Raw genomic sequence first — 21,296 nt, 5'->3', positions numbered from 1 at the left:
CCCTAATTGAAATGAATGGTTCTACTCTTGGGGAAGCCATGTGTCTTGACAAGCTTCTAGATCTGACCTTCACCCCTGATCTGAAATGGAACACACACATCAAATCAGTTGCCAAGATTGCTGAGAAGATGGTTGGATCACTCCACCACTCCAGTACTTACTGCCGATACGATCCTCTGTTTATATAAGAATCAGGTGTGTCCTACAATGGAGTACTGTTGCCACATCTAGGCAGGAACTGCTCAGAACACCCTATTCCGCCTTGATAGAGTTCAAAACTGACTTTGAAACCTAGTAGGTGATGCCCTTTTTTCTTTTCTGCAACCTTTTTCCCACAGAAGAGATGTCATGACTTTGTCTTGACTCTATCGTTATTTTCATGGTGAGTGCTCATCTGAACTCCAATCTATGCCCCCCCCCCTTGCTAAACTTTCAGAAAAACACTTGATCAGCTAAAATTACTATTTATGATTTTCTCCACTCTCTATCTGTGCCTAAATGTAAACGCAGATTCTATGGACAAAGCTTCTTTCCCAGAACTGCCTGCCTTTGGAACACTGTTCTGCTGGCATGCTTCCTGGCTAAATACAACATGGTAGCCTTCAAATTTAACGTAAAAGTTTTGTTTTTTTTGTACTTTATTGTATTTTTATTTCAATGATTGATTATTGTCTTAATTTACTATTAAAATGTAAGTCTTGTAGAAATGAGAAATACAGGAAGTAATCTTTATTAATTATAGGGTACTTGGACCTTCCATAACTACAGTTTGATTTTCATAAATGCTTAAGGAGATATTTACAAAAGTTGTGAAGCTTATTTCCACAATGTTGCCGATGTCTTTGTACTTAACCTGCTGTTAATTGCGTGTGATTTCTGCAGAGTAAAGAACTTGAAATTGAAAGGTTGAAAGCTGATAAGACAGAAGTGAGGAAACGGGACAAGGAGCGCAGGGAGAGGATAATGGTGAGTGAGTGGGTCAGTAATGGGTAGGGACTGATCCCTATCCTCAGACCAAAGCACCATTCGTTTGGGTATCCAAGGATGAGAGAGGGATACCGCTCTTCTATCTTGCTCTTCTTTCTTTTATTACTAATCTCTATGCAACCACTACTTACTCTTTAATAAATATATATATATATATATATATATATATATATATATATTCTCTTTCTATTATTGCTATTGCACCTTCTGTTTGAATTTTATTAAGGATGGGATGGCAGTGAAGATTGTGATTGTTTAACCTTGATCTTTTAAAAAACAAATGCCCAGGAAGATTTCTTTAGATTCATTCTGTATAGAACATGTGATTACTAAAAAGCTTGGGTTCACACAATCTTAGGCCCATAGCAAATACAGTGAAGTTTCTATCAAGAAAAAATGGCCGAACTTTGTCAGTACAATGTTCTTGATCCCTATCTTTTCCAAGCCCATGCACATACAGTCATGCTAAGCTTCAGTTGCTGTCCAATCTTGAAGATGAAAATTCAAAAGTGTTGGTTACAGTAGAGAACTAAGGATTTTAGATATTAGTTCCTTTAAGCACTGTAACTGTGACATGAATTGAGATGGCTGATTTCTGATATCTATATAAGCACACATCCCACCCAATGTTGGGGAGAGGTCTTTTCTATGAAAACACTTTGAACACATCTTTTCTCTAATTTAACAGCAGTGAGAGAAGGAGAGTGCAATTCTCCCTTTCTCTGTATATGACCCTCCACCAACCAAAAACAGATCAGTGGAAGTCCTGTTTATTAACCATTCCATTTGCCTAATTTATTATATTAGGTGCAACATTACAAATTATGAGAACATTCTTGAGAATTCTCCTTTTGAAGGACTTCAACAGCAAAACTTGCTATTCTAAAAAGTTGATTGACTAAAACAAGTTTTGTTATTAATTCAATAGTTTGTTCATTTAAGCCTTTGTGTTCTGAAAAATGTATTCTGCTAATGCTGATGAAAATGTTAACTGTGGAAAGTGAATTTAATCCAGGACTTTGAAGAAAACCTCATTATCCCATGAGAAGTGTATTTACAACCAGTGTCTTCCTAACATTATGCCGACTCAATCTTTTAAACCTTTTTTAGAAAATATGATTTATTAATGTTTTTACATATTTCATCAGATATCTATTTATATAATAAAAATTTCAGCAGAAGATATGAAAACCTGACCCCCAGAAGATTTGAAAACGTATTGTAGAAACAAAAAGACATTGATTAAAATTTTTTTGTGCATAAGATCCTTCTTGCCATATTTGGGTGGGGGTATCTCTCCATAATTTTATCGGGTTAACTTGACAAAGCATAACATTTTTACTTTGAGCGACCATGAAATTTAACAATACGGTGAAAATGGTTAACTGTCGCTTTCTGAAGAAGAACTGGCATATTAAGGGGAGGGAGGGGGGCTGTATTTCAAACAGATTCTGCAATAATGAGACCTAAGATTTATTTTTTATTCTACTCCTTTTAATACCTTGCCAACTAGCATGGTGACCGTTAGTGTAGTAAAGCTTTCTTATCCTTAGTGCATAGAGGTAGAAAAATGCAAAACATATCACCCTCACCTTTTAAACTATAACAGAAAACCACCATGCTACAAGCTTTGTGTTCTTTTTGTCCAAATTGTTTTCATCTTTCATTGTATGTTGAGTTTACTAATCTTTGAAACCTATGCTTTAGATCCCCAAACTGCTTACATAGATCAAAGAGTAATTGAGATATCATCATTTAAAGCTCCCTGTAGCCATCTTTAGAGAAATTCTTTGTTAATTATTTTGTTTGTCGATTTTAATGTTATTTTCAGTAAACTAAACAAGTACCAAAATCCTTTGAGAGATATATTTTGTATAAATTTAATAGTTCAACACAGTTTAAATATGAGCTTAGAAATTGATTATGGCATTTAATGAAATAATAAAACGGTATAAATTTCCTCAGTCCAATTAGGTGACTAACATTGGCTCAAACAAATTTGAGAATTTTAATGCTGAGAGAAAATTCTTTCATAATCAAATCTGCAACATTTTTAAAGTTTAGAGACAATTTTTTATTTTGGAGATTAGAAAATATCTTTGTATTTTACAGTTGTAAATATCATCATCCAAAAAATTGACATATTTTGTGTCAAGTGAATCATTTTTGTCTTAATATTTTCAAATCACAAAATTTCTAGATTTATTCTTAATTTGGTGATGGGATTTTATATTCTTTTCTGTTGCTCATCTTTCTTTGCCATAGTTTGCACTTTTTATTTAAAATAACCAAATTGAATAAATTACTTTATTATTAGTATTCTTATTAATTTAAATATTATTTAATTACAGTCTCATAATTAAAATAAAACTTATTTCATCATAATTAACCATTTGGAAAAATGAGGGGGGGATAAATTCAGAGTCTTTAACCTTTTTTTTTTTCACTTAAAAATAAAACTAATTTTCTACTTTTAGCCTGAAAAAATATTTTCAAAATAGTAATTAAAAATTTATGTCACAACATTAAACTTGCTTTCTATTTTGCCTGCACTTGACTCTCACCAATTCTGCAAACCTTTTTTATTTTTATATCACTTGTGTCATTTCTATATCCTGCCACAGTCCTATAACATGTTTCATATGTCTTATGGTGAAAAGATATTCTTCTAAGGGAAATATTAAAATTGAATAACTTTTTTTTTTTTTTTTTTTTTTTTTTTTCAGGATATTTACATTAGTGTTTGTACCTACACACACACACACACACACACACACACACACTATATATATATATATATATATATATATATATATATATACACATGCACAAAGTGTCTTCAATAAGTTTCCTGACTTTTTGTATAGGGATTGAAAATTGTCATAAACTCTTGAAAATTCAGTATGTTATTTCTGTACATCTTATGAGATGACTGACCAATTTTTATGATTTCAGGTTCAAATAAACAGCTACAGCAGGAATTGGAATACGCCTTACTAAAACCTCATTGTCACAGCTATTGAATTTAAAAAATGCAATCTGGACATAAGGATACTTTAGAAGATTGATATGCAATGAAATTCAGTTTTTAACTTTGAAAAAAAATGCCATAAAAATAAAAATGTATGGAATGCTTCAGCCTTCTTTTCAGTCTTTTAATCACCTTGCATGAATCGAACATCAGTTTTTGAATGGCATAAGAGATTCAAGGAAGGCAAGGAGTCTGTGAGAGAAGATGAGGTGTGAAAAGAGTAAGGAAGTCAAAACATCAGAGTTGATTGGTCAAATGAAGAATTTCATTGATAAGGATTTTCGTGTATCTATAGAGACACAGTTCGATATCAGTGTGGCAACTGTACACACAATTATTTTCAAGGAACTGAAGATGCAGAAAATTTGGCAAAGTTTGTCCCAAATGTGTGCCATCCTTGTCACCGACTATTTGACCAAGATGGGTATCAAGACAATTCCTAACCCTCCCTATAGTACAGATTTTGCTCCCTGTGACTTTTGGTTATTCTCTTAACTCAAGGAAAACCTTAGAGGCTGTTGTTATGAGACAATTGAGGAGATGAAAGAGGGTCACACATGAACTTCCATGGGGCCTTCCAGAAGTTGTTGATACGGTACAACAAGCACATTGCAACCAAAGGAGATTACTAGGATTACTAAGAGTGGACTAGAGTTTCATGTTTGTACTATTAATAAAAGTGGCCATACGAAAAAAAAGTCTGGAAATTTATTGAATGCACCTCGTGTGTATGTATATATATATATATATATATATATATTGATAATTTTGGAAAATATTTGAAAATTCTTTTGGTGGATAATTTCAATTATTGGAACTACTATTCTTATCTTTGTTATATTCACAATTTCACAATATTTCAGACAATATAACCTTAAACTTGAAAGCTTTTAACTATTACACCATGGTTTCATGTGAACAATTTTTATTATGCATTTGGGAAGTTTTAATCTTGTCCAGATGTTTAATATTACAACTGAAGTTCAGATGTATTGAACTAAAAAAAATATATCTTTTCAGAAGTGCTCAACACTTATATATACACAGCTTCTTTGAAACATTTTACACTGTTTTTCTGTCTAGTTTACATCAGCTGAGATGCTATGAACATAAATAACCAAGATAAAAAATCATAATGCAAATAATACAAATTTTTAAAAACATTTTCAAGGTTATAATTTTTTTTCTTTTTTCTGCTGAATATAACATTGAAAAATCCTGTCCACTATTTTGATCTGATTCCAAAGATTTTATTTGCTCAATATAAATCTGATAAGTTTTGCATAAAGCTTTTATCTTAACCTACAGATGAAAAAAATCTAGTCAGATAAATTTTCTTTGCTGTGTGAAAATAATAGGTATATCTTAATATTCAAGTTGAAATTTATGAAAATTCTGCAGGTACCAAGCAAGTAATTTTTAATTGGCAGGATTTTATGAGATATTTGGTGACCTCCCAAGTTGATCATGCCATTTAGATGTAGGATTTGTTCCAACAGCATGTTTGTCTTGATTTGCTTGTTTGTTTTTTTTTTTTTTTTTTTTTTTTTTTTTTGTTTTTTGTCATTTCTTTATATTGCAACAATCCTTGTCTTCTGATCCTTGTATGCAACTTATAAAATGATTTTTGTAAATCATTAATCACTTTGCATGTTTGTCCCATTAATCCTTGTTTGAACCTTCATTGGAATACCAATAAATTCCGTCCTAGGTCAACTAAATTGTTTTGATTGTATTGAAATCCTCAAATTGGGTAACCATGACAATGTACACTGTTTAAACATAAACTCTTTTGCCTACAAGAATTAATATTCTGGATATGACTTTAAAATACACCTGATGGTAAGGGCCTAAATTTTGGAATTTTTAAGTGTGTGGAGCAATCTCATAGTTGCCATTACTCCCAGGCCCATTCTGACCCACAGTGGCAGTACCTGTTAATGTTTCATCTAAGGATAAAATAGAATTTACTAATTACAAACTGTTTGCAAAATAAATTAATGTACAATTTTTGTATATAAAATAGAATCCATTTAATATTTGAAGATATTAACAACTTGAAGCATAAAAACCTTGACTAAAAGGATCAGATATGGTATCAAATTAGCCAAAAAGAATTGATATCCTATAAAATAACCAAATCATGAATTAATATGAATAATCTGCGGGAGTTGATAATACTAATATATCTGACTGCATATGATATTTTGCAATTGATTGTAATTAAAGTTAAATCAAATTACCAGCTATAGAGTAACAGACATTTATAATATCAAAATGTTGAGAATGAAATAAAAATGGATCCATTTTTAAGATGCATTTAATCTGTTTATTTCAATCTTAAGTGATTCAGATTAAATGATGGGTGGGAAAAAAATGATATCTAAACTAAGAGAGGGTATTTATAGGATACATGCTTGAAAGTAATCCTCTTTTAGATAATGCCACTTTGGAAAATATATTTGAATTGATTTGATAAATTTTCACAGGTGCAGCTAATTCTTGATAAAGAATAGTTATTTTGATGTTTGAAAAAAATAAAAATAAAAAAACTCTTAATTTTGATATATATAAAAAAAATTTTTGATAAGATTTCATTCAACACTCAACAATGTTTTCACCTTTTGTATATTAACAACAGTTTTCTTCCATCATCTTTGAAGGTAAAAGTCCCTTCTTTCCAGTTATCTTGTTTGAGATTCCTTGACTTATGACTCATCAAAATGATTCATTGCTGCTTTACTTGTAACATGTGTTCTTATTGGTTGATATTTGAATCTCCTGTACTGTCTGCATATTTGTTTTTAAGAATTTTGTTTGGGATTGTTTATTTCTTTGAATGATATAAGTAATGTTTATTTTGATTAATTAGACTATAATTAGCCATTGAATGAATTCCTAAAAGCAAAAGAAACAATTTTTTTCCTGTGGAAAATGTAAAATGATGTAAAAAGAATGAAAATAGTAACATTTTTTAAAATAACTTTTGTGGTAATTTTTCTTTTTATCTTTTTTAAAAGTTTAATTATTGAACCAAAAAATATCCTATTTTGTTAAGTTGTAAAATCACAATTATTTTAAGAAAGATTTTTGAAATTTTAGTCATTGCAATTTACATGCTAATATGATTATGAAAGGCTGTAAAAATATTATCTACTTAACTACTATGATGGTTGCAGATGGCCAAACGATGGCAACATTGTTGAGTTTGGGGTGTGGGGGGAAGACATGTCATGTATGACACTATTCAAGTTTCCACAAAGTTTTTCTCACATGAAGCCAAAATTATTTTCAGCCACCCTTCACAAACACAGACCTAAGCATGTGGTTAGGTCTGTAGCCAATAAGTTTACCTTTCCAAATGATATAGGGTTTATCTTACATTTTTCAATGCTAGAGTACCATTTGTGTGGCAAAAAAATGGGCTTAAATTTGTGACAAAAATTTTTAAGGCCATCATATTTCAAATTTCACTTATTTAAGACACAAAATAAGGCATTCAAGCAAGAAAGTACCATATGTAGATTGAATTCAATAATAAAAAAATAAAAAAACTACACCAAAAACGCTTATTGGGGATTTGCCATGCAAGAATGCACATTTTCGTCTGTGACAATTTTTTTTCATTTTTTTTTCCAAATTTGACATTTTTTTTAGCTTTAAAGGCACACAGTCTCTAATGCATACATGAAGTGTGAAATATTAGTCATTCCAATACCACATACAATCCACTGATAAGAAAACACCAGTTTTATCAAAATCTGATCCAAACAGGAAAAGTTACAACTAATTTTGTAGAGAACGTTGGCTTTTAAAGCCGAAAATATATATATATTTTTTTTTTTTTTGATAAATTAAGTCACAGGCTCTAAATAAGTCTAAATAAAAAATCCAGCTCATAGAAAATTTTCTTACCGGTATGTATGACAATATGTATGAGCCAATTTTTTTTTATTAGTATTGACTACACATCATCCAAAATTTTCTGAAAAAGTGCGCATTTCATGGTGTGATGCTAGGAAAATGCTAGAAAACTCATGTCCAAAACAATGTAGGCAAAGTACACAATCACAGACTTGAAGTTCTGGGAAATTGCCACAGTATATACTACTTTGACATATTCATCATTTTGTTCTAATAATGATGTTAGATTGTTTTACTACATTGAACACAAGAGTTGAATTGTTGTTCCTTTCACTTCATGCTGTTGTTGTGGTACAACATTATCAAAAAGCCATTTTGATGGTAGTCCACATTCAAATATCGCATGCAGTTCAATAGGATCAATGAAGTAGCACTTACAACACTGCTTCTCTGGGTAGAGAGATAAACTGATTGTGAAATGGGTTGGTGAGGACAACTACAACCAGAAACCTGTTCATCATATCCAGGAACTCGGTGAAAACTTAAGTGATGCTGCACTGGCTTCAAAATCCAAGCATATCATGCAACAGTAAACCTTAGGGATGAGATTGTCATACACTGCTTGATTAATGGTTTTTCTTTGTAAAGTGACTTATTTTGTTTGCCATCTGTATGATCATACATGTTATCTCTGAATTTAATAATCAGTAAATCTTCCAGCCTCTTTAAAAAAGTATCTTATTTTCAATTTCAGTTTCTTAGTAAAAAAAAAAAAAAACAGTATATGGACTATGGTTTTATTATGTTCGAGAAACTGGTCAAAATAATATTTTTTTTATTTAGCGATCTAACACACTTTGAAAATGCTAAAATATCTCCAAAACTCAGCCAGATTTTGTATTTTTTACAGTTTTTTTTAATTCTTCATTAAATTTTGACTCAGAAAAATGGTATGACAAACCATATAACCTTACTCTAAAAAATGATCTAAATTGGCCTCCATGAGAAAAACTTGAATAGTGTCATATCTTTTGTAAACATGTGGACCCTTGCTTCAAAGGCACCGAAGAATATAAGTTGTAATACCCACCTACTAGTGCCAGCTGTCACCGATGTCCGAGAGTTATTAATAAGTGTGATCTCACAACATTCATTGACAATGGGTTAAAATCAACTTTAAAATATTTTGGAATTTGTTAGATGAGTATTAATAATTTGCATTTAAATTATTTGAATTATTATTCTTATGTTATATTCATAACATTTCAACTAATGTTATGTTCATAACATTTCAACTAATGTAGACTCCAGCTTTCTTTATGTGCATCATTTCAAATATAGGAACTTTCGATTTGAACTCTGGCAATTGTATGAAATTTTGAATTGAACTTTTTATTTAATCTACAAGGATAGACAGTTCTTGTGCCATCAGATATGACGAGATACAAGTGTTAATTTATGTTCCTTATTTACTTGCCTCCCATGAGGGCCAAGGTAAACACAAGGTCGGTTTTTAATGTGGGAAAGATCCAGCTCCACAAAAATAGGCATTCTGGATTGGAACAAAAATTAAAATTGCCTCAGTCTGGAATGACTTCTCTTTCACTGACCGGGGACAAAATCGACTAAGTGTAGAATCAAAGCAAATACTACATTTGGTTCTTAACTAAAAGGCCAAGTTTGCTGTTGCAAAGATTGACGGTCTTCTGAAGGTTGCAACTCTACTACAGAACAATAATAACTAAGAATAACATGTTATACTTCTATCTGGACATGACTGACACAATAGAAACAATTTACTCTCATGAAGTAAATAAAGGGTTTAGTTTTAAATTCCATACAGGTTCTTGAGTTCAACTAATAAATTCCCAAGTTCATAAAGATGCACCTGAAGAAGTTTCGAAGTTTCATCAGCCGAAATATTGTGAATATGACCATCAGATGAGAATAGTAGTTTGAATAATGCAAATAATCTTGCATTTGTTGTTTAATTAGATTTTATAAAACAAAACAAGTTACATGTTTCATTGTTTGAATTGTTGACTTTTTTTTTGTTTAGGAATTGGAGCAAAAACTTGAATTAGACAATATTGAGAAACAGCGATTGGAACGCAAGTGTAAGCAAATACAGAGACAATTGGAGGTTAGTTGAGAAGGAGGAAGTTTTTTTTTGTTTTTAATTTTACTTTTGTTACCTGAAATATTTGTAACACAATTCTCATAATTGGTATTTTTAGCTTTATTATGCACAGAGAAAATTAGCAATTGATGATTTCCCCCAGAAATGAAACATAAACGTTTCTGTATAGCTAACTTAGTCTTACTTGCCATAAACATATTTTCATACTATCTTTCTCTTTCTCTTAAAGGTAACTTTGTAATCAGGTTTTAATCCTTTGACTAGCAGTAATTATCACTTCCTGCACTGATGATTGCAAAAACATAAAACATTAGTGTCTGTAGGCATTAAAATTATAATATATATATATATATATATATAATATTTTTTTTTTTACATTTTCACCCCAAACAAGGCACATTGCCACCTTGGTGTAGAGGGCTACTATCAGGGAGATGAGCTACTAGGATATTATGTAGGGAGTTGGGCAACAAGATGTCGATTCATGTTACACTTGAACTTCTGCATGTCAGTACAGTTGGGGAAGCAGGGACCTGGAAGGGAATTCCAAAGTCTAGTGGTTCTGGGGAAGAAACTACTGGTGTAGAAAGCTCTCTTACATCTAGGGATCTCTGTGTAGGGGTGGGATTTAGCTGCTTGTCGGGTTTGTCAAGGGTATTTACGTCGTGGGGGCACAAGTGCTTGCAGTTCGTCAGAGCATTCATCATTAAAATACTTGTAGAACAGGCAGAGAGATGCAACATTTCGGCGGTGGGACAGAGGCTGAAGCTTAGATGACAGTTCAAGACCTATCAGGTTGGAGACACTCTTTTGGACCTTGTCCAGGAGCAAGAGACTAGTAGCAGATGCACCAGCCCAAATATGACAAGAATACTCCATACATGGGTGAATGGTGGCCTTATAGAGGTACAGTATACTTTCGAGCGTTAGTAGCTTTCTAGCATGGTAGAGAGACCCTACCTTCCTCACGGCGGTCCTGGCAATGCTTTCATGTTTCCTGTGAATGTTAGGCCGAGGAGTTTAAAAGAAGTACTTTCAGTTAATGGATCTTTGGCCATTGCTATTTGTGATTGAGAAGGTTTCTTGTAATTATTGAAGGAAACAAGTTTAGTCTTGGCAGCATTGAATGTGACCATCCATTTTTGTCCCCATTCCACTACAGATTGGAGGTCATCCTCTAGTGTTTCTGCCATTTCCCTAGATATGTATTCATTTGTTTTCCTGTCGTGCCTGTTATAGAGCGTGGTGTCATCAGCATATATACCCATCTCACAGACAATTTTGTCGGGGAGGTCATTTATAAATATTAGGAATAATAAACGTCCAAGGGTAGACTCTCAAGGCACTCTTGCATTTATATCATATTGTTTAGATGTACGACCGTCAAGGACAACCTGAATTTTTCTCTTATCTAAGAAGAATTTAATTATGTTAAGTATTTGTCCAGTGATCCCGTATGATCTGATTTTCCTGAGACCTTCATGCCATACCCTGTCAATAGCCTTAGATATATCCAGTGAATGGTATATGCGTTCAGAGACTACAGTTAGGATATCTGCTGTGGAACGGGCTTGCCTAAATCCATATTGTTGGTCAGTCAGAAGTTTAGTATCTGTAAGGTGATGGACTAGAGCTTGGTTAATTATGGACTCAAATATTTTAGCAAAAAGTGGGAGGAGGCTAATGGGGTGATAATTTAATGGGTCAGTTCTTTCGCCAGAATTCTTAAAAACTAGTACCACAGAAGCAGTTTTCCAGCAGTTTGGAAACAAGATTCATTAAGGCATTTGTTGTAAAGTTCGGAGAAAACTGGAGCTACTTCGACGGAGCATTTTTTTAATAGCACAGCTGGGATGAGATCAGTTCCACATGCTTTTGAAGTGTCAAGGTTTTTTATGATAGCATGAACCTGAGGAGTCGAGGGGCGTGCAATAAGTAATGCCCCCGACCCACTTCCTATAGCAGTAGAGCAACGAAACTTGGCACAGTTATTAGTCTTTCTCTACATAGGAACCACCCAGAGTTATGCATTTCTCCCATCGTTTGATGCAGCTCTGGAGACCGTTTTTGTAGAACACTCCAGGTTGGTCCTCCAACCACGACGTGTCTTCAGAAATCAAGGCTGCATCATCTGGGGAACGCTTTCCTTTCAAAAACAACTTCATGGCTGGGAAGAGGTGAAAGTCAGAGGGTGCAAGGTCAGGAGAGTAGGGAGGATTTCATAAACACGTCCGTGCTTCTGATCTGGCGACATGCGAGTTGTGGACCGGAGCGTTGTCCTGCAGGAGGAGGGTACCTTTGCTGATCTTGCTCCGCCTCTTGATTTTGATAGCTTCCCTTAATTTCCTCAAAAGTGAAGCATAATAGGCTCCTGTAATTGTGGTACCCTTTGCCAGGAAATCTGTTATCACTACTCCGTCCTTGTCCCAGAAGACTGAACATGACCTTGCCAGCGGAGGGCTGCACCCTTGCCTTCTTTGGAGGTAGTGAGTCCAAGTGCTTCCACTGCATTGACTGGGGTTTGGTCTCTGGATCATAGTGATGAACCCAGGTTTCATCCTGTGTAATCAGTCTTTTGAAAAACTTTGACTCATCTTCTTGGCACATCTCCAAATTCATCCTTGAGCACTCGACTCATTCTTGCTTCTGGAATGGTGTGAGCAACCTGGGAATCCATCTGGCAGACACCTTATGCATGTGCAAATGGTCATGAATGATAGTTTCCACAGATCCTGTACTAATCTTGACATCTTCGGCTATTTTGCGAATAGTAATGCGCCGATATTCCAAAATGGCAGGCTCAACTTGACAGACAGATGCCTCATCAATGGCAGAAGGGTGAGCGACCAGGTCTGGGAGCTGTTTCCACAGACTTCCGGCCATGTTTGAATTCACAGTGCCAGCGTTTTACAAGGTCATATGATGGGGCATTATCACCATAAGTTTCTTTCATTTCATCAAAAGTCTCCTGTGGTGTGCGTTCTTTCAAATACAAAAACCGGATCACTGCTCGACATTTAACAGGCTCCATTTTACACCTGACTCAGTTCAAACACCTGTAAAACAGAAACCACAATTAGTTTAGAGCTGTAATTTGTCACATAATCCGTAGAGATATAAATCATTGCACATGCAAAATTTCAGCTAGATCAGACAACTGAAAGTGGGTCAGGGGCATTACTTATTGCACGCCCACTCGAGTGATTTTCAGATCGTCTAATGTGGCATCTGTCCACAAAGGAAAGTCAGGGAGGGGGCGGTTAGCAGGGTCCAGTGTGGAGTTGGAGGCAAACCGACTGGCGAGCATGTTAGCCTTCTCAGTTGCTGAGGATACAACCTCATGATTGTTGGTTAGTGGGGGAATTGTTGATTGCCTATTATTTACTACACTATTGTAGATTTTCCAGAAATCACGGGTTCCTAATTTTTGTGCTTTGATGCATTTTTTGGTTGTTTCAGTAAATTCTCTCTTAGCTGTCGCTATTTCTTTCTTACAGTTACTATATATTCTATATACTTCTGTCTGTTTGAACTGGACTTATGTCGATTAAATCTGTGGTACGCATGCTGCCTTTGTACAATGGCAGTTGCCCAAGTAGAAGTAAACCATTGGGGAGAGTGGGGGCTTGCTATAAAATTTCCACGTGGGAACATGCGCTTCAATTGCCGTTTTGAACCATTCGGTGGTCTCATTTGTGCACTGTTCAGTGGGAAGAGAAAAGATATTTCCCCATGGGGCATCTCTGATGAGATCCTTGATGGCTTCCCAGTCAGCCAGTATCTCATTGTTTTGAGCAATGGCTCTTCAGTTTTGGCTCTAGAGTGTAGGGTGATTTCGACCATTATCACTGCATGATCAGCGTTCTCAAGTGGGCTGTGGGCATTTGTTATACAATCATCGGAAACTGTGGTCAGAAACAGATCTAGAAGTGATGCATGTTGTTCTTGTTGGTCTGGGAAACGGGTTGGAAATGTAACCATTTGTGATAGGGAGTTAGATATAGAAAAGCTATGTGTTGTGGTACCAGCTGCGTCTGTGTGAGTAGAAAATCCAAACCAGTTTCTGTGGTGGACATTGAAGTCACCAAATACATGTACTTGTGCACTAGTGTCAAGGGAGAGTGCTTTATCTATGCTGTCAGAGACCTTGTTTATTATGGTGCAGTCCTGGGTTGAGGGAGAGTGGTAGAGAAAATAGAAGTAGCTAATGTTATGTTGCATGTTAAGTGAAGCACATAAAGGCTTGATCGTCCGATTCTAGTTTTGTTTCTCTAGTCAAGGGGATGGTATTACGAATATAGACTCCAAGTCCATGCATATGTCTGTCAGAGACCTTATGGCAGAGTGGGAGATATCTAGGCATGTTCAAGTAGTTAGAGGGGATGGAGGAGTGTAGGTTAGTCTGACTTCGTGCTAAGATATCTGGGGTTTTTGTTAGGAGAAATGCTTCAACATCATCTAAATTAGTTCTAAGCCCACGGATGTTCATGAATGCAAGCCTCAAGGGAGGAGGCAATTTGATTTTCTTTGAACCTAAGCCTGGTTTAAGCGTAATTTTTGATTGTACTGTCATTATTTTTATTTATTTTTTATTTATTTATTTTTTTTTTTTAAAGAAATTTCAATTTAGGTAGGGGGGTGCTGAACAACTGATTGTGCAGAATACCAGACATGCAACACAAGTAGACCATCAGCTGACCTTTCATCAACTAGGATTGTGGCCTCAGGAAAGCCCACCAGGGATGAGTGCAGGGTCCCTTTCCATGCTCGATATGGCACTACAAACATCCTGATATTATACAACTGTTGATGGAGCAGCCGCTTTAAGTGCTACCAAAGAGTTAGGGCACTGTACTACCAATTGGAAACAGCAGCCAGGAACTGTCAATCCGGTACCCTCAACCCATCAGACGAAGGTCAATCAATCTAATTGCATTGGCATATGTGGCACTCAAGCACTCCCAAGTGCCCAGTTTAGAGGGGTGGGATGTGTCAGGGGTGGGGAAAACGGCGTTCATTGCCCTAGTCAGGAAACAAGGTCTACCACTGAGTGTTTCTGCTGAATCCCTGTGATAGTACCTCTGCACCTGGCTAATAGGCAAAGGAGTATGGAAGCCGGCGATAGACAGAGCCTATCTATTCCTTAAGCAGTTTAGGTTTGCAAACCGGTCACCAGCTCGAGGAAGTTTGTCCTCCAAGACTAGAGAGGCCTTAGGTTTCCTTCTCTAGACAGATGATCTGGGAAGATCTACTGGGTCCATCAGCATGAGAGGGTTTGCTCCAAGCCTGGGTCCTAATCCAGGTTTTTCTGCGACCCTACGTGGGTAGTTAATGTTACTGGGTTAGTTTGTAAAGGTTATGTATCTACTGAATAGTTACACTCCTCAAAGTGATTTAGGGACATTGCTATTTCTTTGTTATTGGAAGAGGGGGTGAGTAAAGTTCATGCAGTGGAAGCAACTATATTTGCAAACAGGCTTGTTAGAAACGAGTTAAATGTGATTTAAGATTTTTTCCTTTAGATTTTTATTCTATTTTTTTTTTTTTTTTTTTTTTTTAATATTTATGTGTTAGCTTCGGAATAGGATAACGTTGCAGTATGACTAGGTATAAGAATTATACTAAAACATTTTTGTGCCCAGACTATATTTTAGATGACAGGAGGGTTAAGATGTAAGTGCAATACAGTACGGGTATAACTGGAGGTAAATTATGAGTTATGGCGTATTCCCTATGTTTAATTAAGTTTTAGTGGCAGCTTGGGGAATAGAGGAAATTGTTAGTTTTCAAGAAAGGGGATATCAACTTACAGGATACAGTAGAGTTGCATTAGGATTTAGAGTTTCAAGTAAAGTTAGAGAAAAAAAAGATTTTTTTTTTTTTTTTTTAATTTAACATGCAAGTTAGACGAAGGCGGTCGTCTTGGAGTTAAAGTATAAAATGGATATACGTAGCCACAGCAGTGGTGTTTTCACAGTTATAAAAGAAACAATTAGTACATGGCAAGTCGGAATTCGTAGTTGCAGGCAGTATTAAGGTCAGGCACAACGCATTGTATCTATTCAGAAAATAGTCCTAGTGATGTAACTAAGATCACTGTACATTTCATTTATATATTTATAAATAATAATTATTCTTTTATACCTAGACACTAGTGTTTCATGTTTATGCAATCGTCAGTGTAGGAGGTGACAATTCCTGCCGGTTGTGAGATTCAAACCCAGCCACAATACCAACATTAACTCTCGGTCACTAAACAATTGCCATGAGAATAAATAATCCATAATGTTCAAATAACGGAAATCATGAACATTCCATAAACGCTGACTGCCTTTAAGTTTATAATTCACAGACAGTGCCTATCCTTAAGTATTCTTAAAAGGGCTTGATAATTATTAGTTTTTTTTTTTATAATGATGGATTCTCTTATCGTGTTCAACACATGAGGGCCCTAAATTCACCCCGTTATACTCTGCTTCAATGTTTGTGCTGCACGTGTAACACAAGGCCAGCTCTGCTCCCACAAACCAAACCACATGACTCACAAGTTATGGAAATAAATCTGAACCAAATACATATTGTTTCTTTCATTTGATCTCAATCAAAAATTGCTTTAATGTTTATATTTTCTAATCTCATCTCAACTGAATATAATTTATTATTTTGAATATCTATTTTTTCGTTTTTCTTGCTTTTAGTGAATGTGTATTCATCGATTTTTTGTAATACTTACACATTCATATGATTATTTTTTCCTTCTTTATTATTCAGTGTTTTGCTTTGTTTTTCATTTGGTATAAAATTAAGTTATTTTCAATTCCGCCTTGTGAGGAATTTTGTTCCTGAAGTTCAATTCTCAAATGAGAGGAAATAGGAACTGTACTTGAAAATAATTGTTGGCAGCAGATTTAAAAAACAAAAAACACTGTATATTAATTGAACATTTTTACTTTAGCAAGTAATAAAGGATGATAGACACACAGTAAAAGATAAATATACCGAACGGAAGTTTACAAATTTGTGAAACTCATGTGAAGTGTTCTGTAAACAAATATGTAGGCTTTGAGTTTTAACAGTTGTTGGCTATTTCAATTTCTGGGTTTGTATTGTAGTACAAATGATTGTTTTATTGAAAATGTCAAAAAAAATTATGTTTATATTAGTTGCCTAAAGGGGCCGCTAAGAAAGGAGTGATTCACCTTTTGGTCAATCTAAGCAATCGTTAAATAGAGAAAACAACCTGATCAATCTTTGAATGTTTTATAAATTTCAGTATCCAAATATTTTTATTTTGATTATATTAAAATTTTGATTTAATTTTTAAATTTCATTTTTGTGTCAGGATGTTCAAGAAGATGCTGTCAAGTTCTCCTCAGAAAAGAACAGTAATCTCAGACAAGATCGTTTACAAAAAGAGAGAATAAAAGTAAGTCCTTGATAATTTTATCTGGATGACTTGTCAAAAGAGTCCATCTATCTGCTAGTTGTGGAGTATATAGTAAAAATGTTTGAAACTAACTTGTAAAAATTTTATTTCACTTTGACTCTGGCCTAACAAATTGTCTAATAATTATGTATACTATGTATTATTTATAGTGTTTTTATTTTAAAATGGGTAGTTGTGTTTTCCCAGGTTTTGTGAATTCAGCGTTTTTTTTATGAACCAAATCTAAAAAATTACATTTTTAAAATGGTGATACATGACGAAAAATGGTAACTAAACATTTTTTGTATCAGATATTTTTATTATTCAATGATGCTGAATGCTTTTTAATGCAGTGAGTGCAAAAGTGATGATTTGAGTGGGTTCCGAGGAAAATTCAATTTATCAACTAAATTTTGTCTAATACTTATTAATGACCTCCCCGACAAAACTGCCTCTGAGATGGGTATATATGCTGATGACACCACGCTCTATAACAGGCACGACAGGAAAGCAAATGAACACATAACTAAAGAAATGGCAAAAACACTAGAGGATGACCTCCAATCTGTAGTGGAATGGGGACATAAATGGATGTTCACATTCAATGCGGTCAAGACTAAACTTGTTTCCTTCAATAATTACAAGAAACTTTCTCTGCCACCAATAGCAATGGCCAGTGACTCCCTGTCTGAGAGTACATCTTTCAAACTGCTTGGCCTAACATTCACAGGAAACATGAGTTGGAACAATTATATTGAAAACATTGCCAGGGCCGCTGCGAAAAAGGTAGGGTCTCTCTACCGTGCTAGAAAACTACTGACACCTGAAAGTATCCTGTACCTCTATAAGGCCACCATTCACCCATGTATGGAGTATTGTTTTCACATTTGGGCTGGTCCATCTGCTGCTAGTCTCTCGCTCCTAGACAAGGTTCAAAAGAAAGTCGCCAATCTGATAGGCCCTGAACTGGCATCTAAGCTTCAGCCTCTGTCCCATCGATAAAACGTTGCATCCCTCTGCCTGTTCTACAAGTATTTTAATGGTGAATGCTCTGACGAACTGCAGACACTTGTGCCCCCATGACGTAGACACCCTCGACAAACCCGACAGGCAGCTAAATCCCACCCCCACACAGTAGAGATGCCTAGATGTAAAAGATCTTTCTACTCCTGTAGTTTCTTCCCCAGAACCACTAGACTCTGGAATTCCATTCCAGGTCCCTGCTTCCCTAACTGTACTGACATGCAGAAGTTCAAGTGTAACATGAACCGACATCTTGCTGCCCAAATCCCAACATAGTGCCCCAGTAGTTGCTGCCCCTGATAGTAGCCCCCTACACCAAAGTGACAATGTGCCTTGTTTGGGGTGAAAATGTAATTAAAAAAAACCCCCAAAAACTATGGTTTTATGTATTTATTTAAAAATTTTTTATCATAATCCTGATGAACAGTTTTAATTGCTCTGAATTATTGACAGAACAAAATGTATATTTTTAAGTAAACTAATACATTTAAAAACAAGGCGTCTATTTACATTTAACCACAGTTCAATTAAGAAATGATGTTTTACTAAACTATTCAGCAGGTAACGACTATTCTACTTTTGATTTCAGTAAAAAATCCATGCATAACTAAAAATAAGTTTTTTATATCATTCTTGTTGATAAAATGCTTGCTTATAGTGTGTATAAACACCTTGTGTAAATTAAATGATAAAATAAAGCTATTAAGAAGCAGTCCTTAACAATAAGCCACTCTTTGTCTAAATGATTGCCAAAACGTTTCAATGGTAAAGTATGTAGGAAATATCTTTAAAGAAACATGCTGATTTATTCAATTTTAGTATCATATTAGATGAGAATTAGTTTAATTGACGGAAAAAAAAAGTATGGTTAGTTGCTTTTTCAAATCAAATTGGAACATCACAAAACTAACAATTATTCAATGAAATTTGATCAATGCTAAATTATATAATTTTTTTTGTTTTACAAAATTTTTTTTATTTCGATTAATCATTCTACTATTCTGATCTCTATTGTTTCACAATGTTTTGACTGATGTAACTTCTGATCGTCAAGTGCATCTTTTGTAAATTTGAAAATCTTATGTGGAACTCATAATTTATAAGTGAACACTTTTATTTAATCCAAGGAAGTAGATTGTTCTCATTTTGTCAACCATGGCCCTGTATGGACATATGGTTAACAGTGTTGGTTAGCAATCGGTGCTAACTCACAGTATTCTGAAAATTGAAGATTCAACGTGTACTACAGATGAGAATAAATAAGAGTATCATTAATAAATAATAACATAACCACAACCATTAACTCTTCTATCCTGTTATAGCTGATGGAACAAGAACACTTTACTCTCATGAATTAAAGTGTTCGCTTCAGCATTCTGTACAGGTACTCCTGTTTAAGAAAGTGCACCTGAAGGAAGTCCAAGGTTACATGGGCTGAAATGAGAGATAAGAAATAAACATCTGAATAATACAAGATATCAATCCTTCTCATCTCAAGATTTGTTTCAATAAAAATTGTTTGTAAATGAATAATTTAAAACCGGCCACTTAATCACAGTTCAATTAAAAATTATTATAAAACAAGATTTGTTTTTAAATTGAGAAAACAGTTTTCTTATATGACAAGTCATAATAAAATCACAGCTATCATTCAAAAAAATTATTTTGGAGTTTGTTTTAAAATCTTTAAAAAACAAACTTTCAATTTAAGTTTTTTCCTTCCATTTTTTTTATACACTTTGACAGAAATTGATGACAAGTTGGATTCATGGAAAGGAATGTATTTATTTTTTACAGAAATTGATCATAATAAATTAGAAATTGTCTAATTTTTAAAATTAACCTTTTTTAAGGCAAAATGTGATGTGTTAAATTATATCTACTGAATATATACATAAGATTTGCATCATGAAAAATAATGAAATTGATACTTGGCTAAAAGTGATGTGCCTTTCTAGAAAAATGAAAACTTATAAATTATTAAGTACAAACTATAACAAAGTTGATAAATAAGAATTAATAGTTGAAAATTACTCCATGAAATTTACATTGTGAATAAATATTTGATACCATCTGAAGTACCCAGCATTGCCAGGTTGTATATGATATATTTGGATATTTTGGGCTCGTATATTATAATAAAATAGATTAAACAAAAAAAATTCATAATGTTGAATGCATGTTTTTTTTGTTATGAAAATCATATTCACAGAAATTTAGCTATTCTACTTTAAGCGAAATGTTTTCAAAATAATGGGCTACAGAACTGAGAATTTGACCGCTGTTATTTAAGATTTCTTTATAAATATGAATTGTATTTGTCTACATCCGTGATGGATTTCATTCATTCAATACAATGAATTTTGAACTTTATGAAAACTGCAAAATGTGACGAAAGGAATTTTATTCAAAATCTAATGATTATTTATAATTTATTACTTATGAAAAGTTCTATTTTGTATGAAAATAACTGTCTATTTTGTGTTAAAATTATTTTAATGCAGTAAATGTTTCAGGAAAATTTTCTAAAAAACAAAACAAAACCATGCATGCGAAAATCTGTAAGGAAATTTATATCAGAGAAATAAACCCATATTTTGTGTTATAATGTCCTGTGTAAGAAAGTTCTATCAGAAAAATTAAAAGTAATAAAAATGCATGCATTCGGAAAAATTTGCAGTTTTTGTTTGTTTATCTAATTGATAAATGAATATAAAAATATATATATAGGTATGTTTTTGTAAATGTAAAGTCTAAAAAAAAACGCACGCATTTGGAATGTTAGAATTTTTAGTACTTGTGCAGTGTACGAATTATGCTGAAAG

At 33.9% G+C, this 21,296-nt stretch overlaps 1 protein-coding gene across 4 annotated transcripts in view; it reads left to right on the top strand.

Moving 5' to 3' along the window:
- LOC145249633 (citron Rho-interacting kinase-like) overlaps positions 1-21,296 on the top strand; it is a 384,140-nt gene that overhangs the window by 165,688 nt on the left and 197,156 nt on the right. For 3 of the 4 annotated variants that reach the window (XM_080111382.1, XM_080111384.1, XM_080111383.1), the window contains exons 32-34: positions 883-966; positions 9,942-10,025; positions 17,365-17,448. In XM_080111382.1, the coding sequence (XP_079967508.1) occupies positions 883-966; positions 9,942-10,025; positions 17,365-17,448 (252 nt within the window). The remainder of the gene's footprint in view (positions 1-882; positions 967-9,941; positions 10,026-17,364; positions 17,449-21,296) is intronic. The other variant, XM_080111385.1, reaches the window with a different exon arrangement.

Source organism: Euprymna scolopes, chromosome 28 (genome assembly GCF_053919585.1).
Source record: "Euprymna scolopes isolate OS-2025 chromosome 28, ASM5391958v1, whole genome shotgun sequence".
NCBI lineage: Eukaryota > Metazoa > Mollusca > Cephalopoda > Sepiida > Sepiolidae > Euprymna > Euprymna scolopes.
This window is presented reverse-complemented; position numbering and strand designations above follow the sequence as displayed.